Raw genomic sequence first — 3,021 nt, forward strand, 5'->3', positions numbered from 1 at the left:
CCCCCCCCCCCTTCCCCATCCCTCTTTTTTTTGGAGTGAGTGATGGGGGAGGGGGTGGGTGGGGGTTTAGGTTTTTTGGTGGTGGTGGATGTTTAAGGGGTTTTTTTCTTTTTTTTTTAGTAGTGGGTTTTTTTAAGTTCTAACAATTTCCCTTCATTCATAATTCAATATATCATGATTAACCGAAAACCCCAATTAATTTAAACCTGGTTAATTTCCCATCAAGAACATATACAGGAATGTCTTGAGTTGACCTGAAGTCCATGGTTTGCAAACATTGTGTTATATGTTTAAAATTCTATAAACACCCTTGCTTTGAATCTTAATGTTCAGAATTATGATTTTTGGGTCAAGAATAACGAGAACCCCAATTCACCAATTTCATAAACCACAACACTAGATAATATATAACCCCCAAGTTGTTAATATTAAGTGCTAACGTAAAGAGTTTAAAGGGGTAACATTTAATTAGCTTATCGGGTTTACTCGTATGCAATCTGAACACGATCACGGACCAATAAAAAGTTAAATATGTCAACTCAAACATGACCTCTTTAAACCTTCAACTAAGAAATTATATATGTTAACACAAACATAAAGGTGAATAAAAGACCGGTCGGGGAATCGAAATCAAAACCGATATAGAAGCTGGTTTGACTGGAATCGGCTTGGAACCGAACCTACCGGTTGTACTCCAAATGGGAACCTATACTTTAAAACCAACAAATCCGAGCTGGCCTGACTAAAACCCAGTTTTGTAACCAATTGAACCTAGCAGATCCCCCCAAACTAGTTCCAACCCGAACTAGTTCAAACAAAAACTAGTTTTAACCAAGTTTAACCCAAACCAAAACCAGTTTCAAAAGAAAACCTGGTTTGTGCATCTCTACCCAAACACAGAGCATTCACATCCTATACACCATTTTCTATACTATAATTATACTAAAAACAATTAAATTTTCTCTCTCATTTAAATTAAATAATAAATTTTATACTTTATTATTAACTTTTCTCTATCCTTTACTCACAATCATTTTCAAAATATATTAAAAATCTATAGAGAGTGAACAATGCTCTTTGAATATACATATGAACTCTAACATTTTCTCTTTTTCCACTAAGAACCACTTTTTATAATACGAAATTTCTCTCACAGAATTTGATGGATAAAATGTAAATGCTCTTAGATAACCAAGGTTGAAGAACTCGCAAATCGTTAGTCGGCCGGTGAGGTGAGGACTATCGACTACTCGGGATTAATAGGATTGGGTTTTTTATATGTAATTTTTAGTTTTATGTATACATATACATATTTTTATAGGTAAATATTTTAAGTAGCTACGTTTTAACTCTTACTCAACTCATTTTTTTTAAGTATACAAGATTAATTGTTGGAATTCACATGGTTTGGTTGGAAACTGACATAATATACAGTTTTTTTTTTGCAGAAATCTGGCCGGAATCGCCGCTTTTTGGCCAGCCGACTAGGTTCGACTAGAGCCAACTAGCGATTCATGGACTGATTAACGAAAAATTACTCAGTTACTGGCCGAATAGCAATAAATCACCGATTAGTCGCGATTTTTACAACACTCTATGTAGATAACAAAAGGTTATAAATTAGATTATTCTAAATAAATCAGATTATGAGAACCTAGAACCAGCCCAACTAAAAGCCCAAGCCCAACTCTCAACGCAACCAATCAAAGCCCAACACATAGAAAACCCTAGCTTCATTCCCTTATTATCATAACACCATTCACAACCCACGCACACGCACACTCTCACCGAAACCCTAACCCTAACCGCCTTCTCTCTCAACTCTGCAACAATGCCACCAAAGTTCGATCCATCACAAGTCGTCGACGTTTACGTCCGAGTTACCGGCGGTGAAGTCGGTGCCGCGAGTTCACTCGCTCCAAAAATCGGTCCACTCGGTCTATCACCTAAAAAAATCGGAGAAGACATCGCAAAGGAAACCGCAAAGGACTGGAAGGGTCTACGTGTCACCGTCAAGCTCACCGTCCAAAACCGTCAGGCGAAGGTTTCCGTTGTTCCGTCCGCCGCCGCGTTAGTCATCAAGGCGCTAAAAGAGCCGGAGCGTGACCGGAAGAAGGTGAAGAACATCAAGCACAGCGGTAATATTTCGCTCGATGATGTTATTGAGATTGCTAAGATCATGAGAGCGAGATCTATGGCGAAGGAGTTGCAAGGAACGGTTAAGGAGATTTTAGGAACGTGTGTTTCGGTTGGATGCACGGTTGATGGAAAGGATCCCAAGGATTTGCAGCAGGAGATTGCTGATGGTGATGTTGAGATTCCTCAGGATTGATTGATTGATTCAAGAGGTTTTTGAATTCAAGTAAGAACGTTTTAGTTTTCTGATTTACGTTATTGTTACTGTTGTTTTGAGATTTTGAATATTATTAAGTTTTACTTTTATCGGATTGTCGGGTTTATGAATGATTTTGGAGACTTTTGCTGGATTATTTATATTTTAATATCAATTGTATTAGTTATTGGCTGTTTTGATCTGTGTTTGGTTTAATCTGTTTATATGTTGACTGTTTATGAGTGATTTTGTGGACAGTTTGCTGGATTATCTATATTTTTAGTTTTGATCACGGAAAAAGTTGTTTAATATACGTGTTTGTTTGTTGTTGATTTATATTTGCTTTTTATTTGCTTTTATACGTTTATATGTTGATCGGTTGTGGTTAATGAGTTCTACAAATGTGTTTTTGTATTTTTTATACATAGCTTAATTGATTTTGCAGTTTAGTATAAGTTTTATAATTGATGCATGTATCACGAACAAGAGATCATGCATTAGTTAAATATGCAGTTATGTGTATTTTTGGACCATTGAATCTGTCATTGTGGTTTCTATATGTTCTGAATACTCTCATTACATAACCAATATAGTTATTTAAAAGACTCAAATTATGTAGTGAAAAGTATTGTGTTGTGAATATTTTAAAATGTTAATGCATTATGATTACGATGCATTTTGATATTGTA

General features: G+C 35.8%; 1 protein-coding gene across 1 annotated transcript; it reads left to right on the top strand.

Annotated features, from left to right (window-relative positions):
* The first annotated feature begins 1,753 nt into the window (after positions 1-1,753).
* Positions 1,754-2,528, top strand: LOC110875550 (60S ribosomal protein L12). The gene has a single exon (XM_022123750.2). The coding sequence runs from the start codon at positions 1,832-1,834 to the stop codon at positions 2,330-2,332; it is 501 nt and encodes a 166-aa protein (XP_021979442.1). The 5' UTR covers positions 1,754-1,831; the 3' UTR covers positions 2,333-2,528.
* Positions 2,529-3,021: the final 493 nt, after the last annotated feature.

Source organism: Helianthus annuus, chromosome 1 (genome assembly GCF_002127325.2).
Source record: "Helianthus annuus cultivar XRQ/B chromosome 1, HanXRQr2.0-SUNRISE, whole genome shotgun sequence".
Classification (NCBI taxonomy): domain Eukaryota; kingdom Viridiplantae; phylum Streptophyta; class Magnoliopsida; order Asterales; family Asteraceae; genus Helianthus; species Helianthus annuus.

Coding starts and splice junctions, on each gene's coding strand:
- LOC110875550 (XM_022123750.2), top strand. CDS start 1,832: ATGCCACCAAAGTTCGATCCATCACAAGTCGTCGACGTTTACGTCCGA.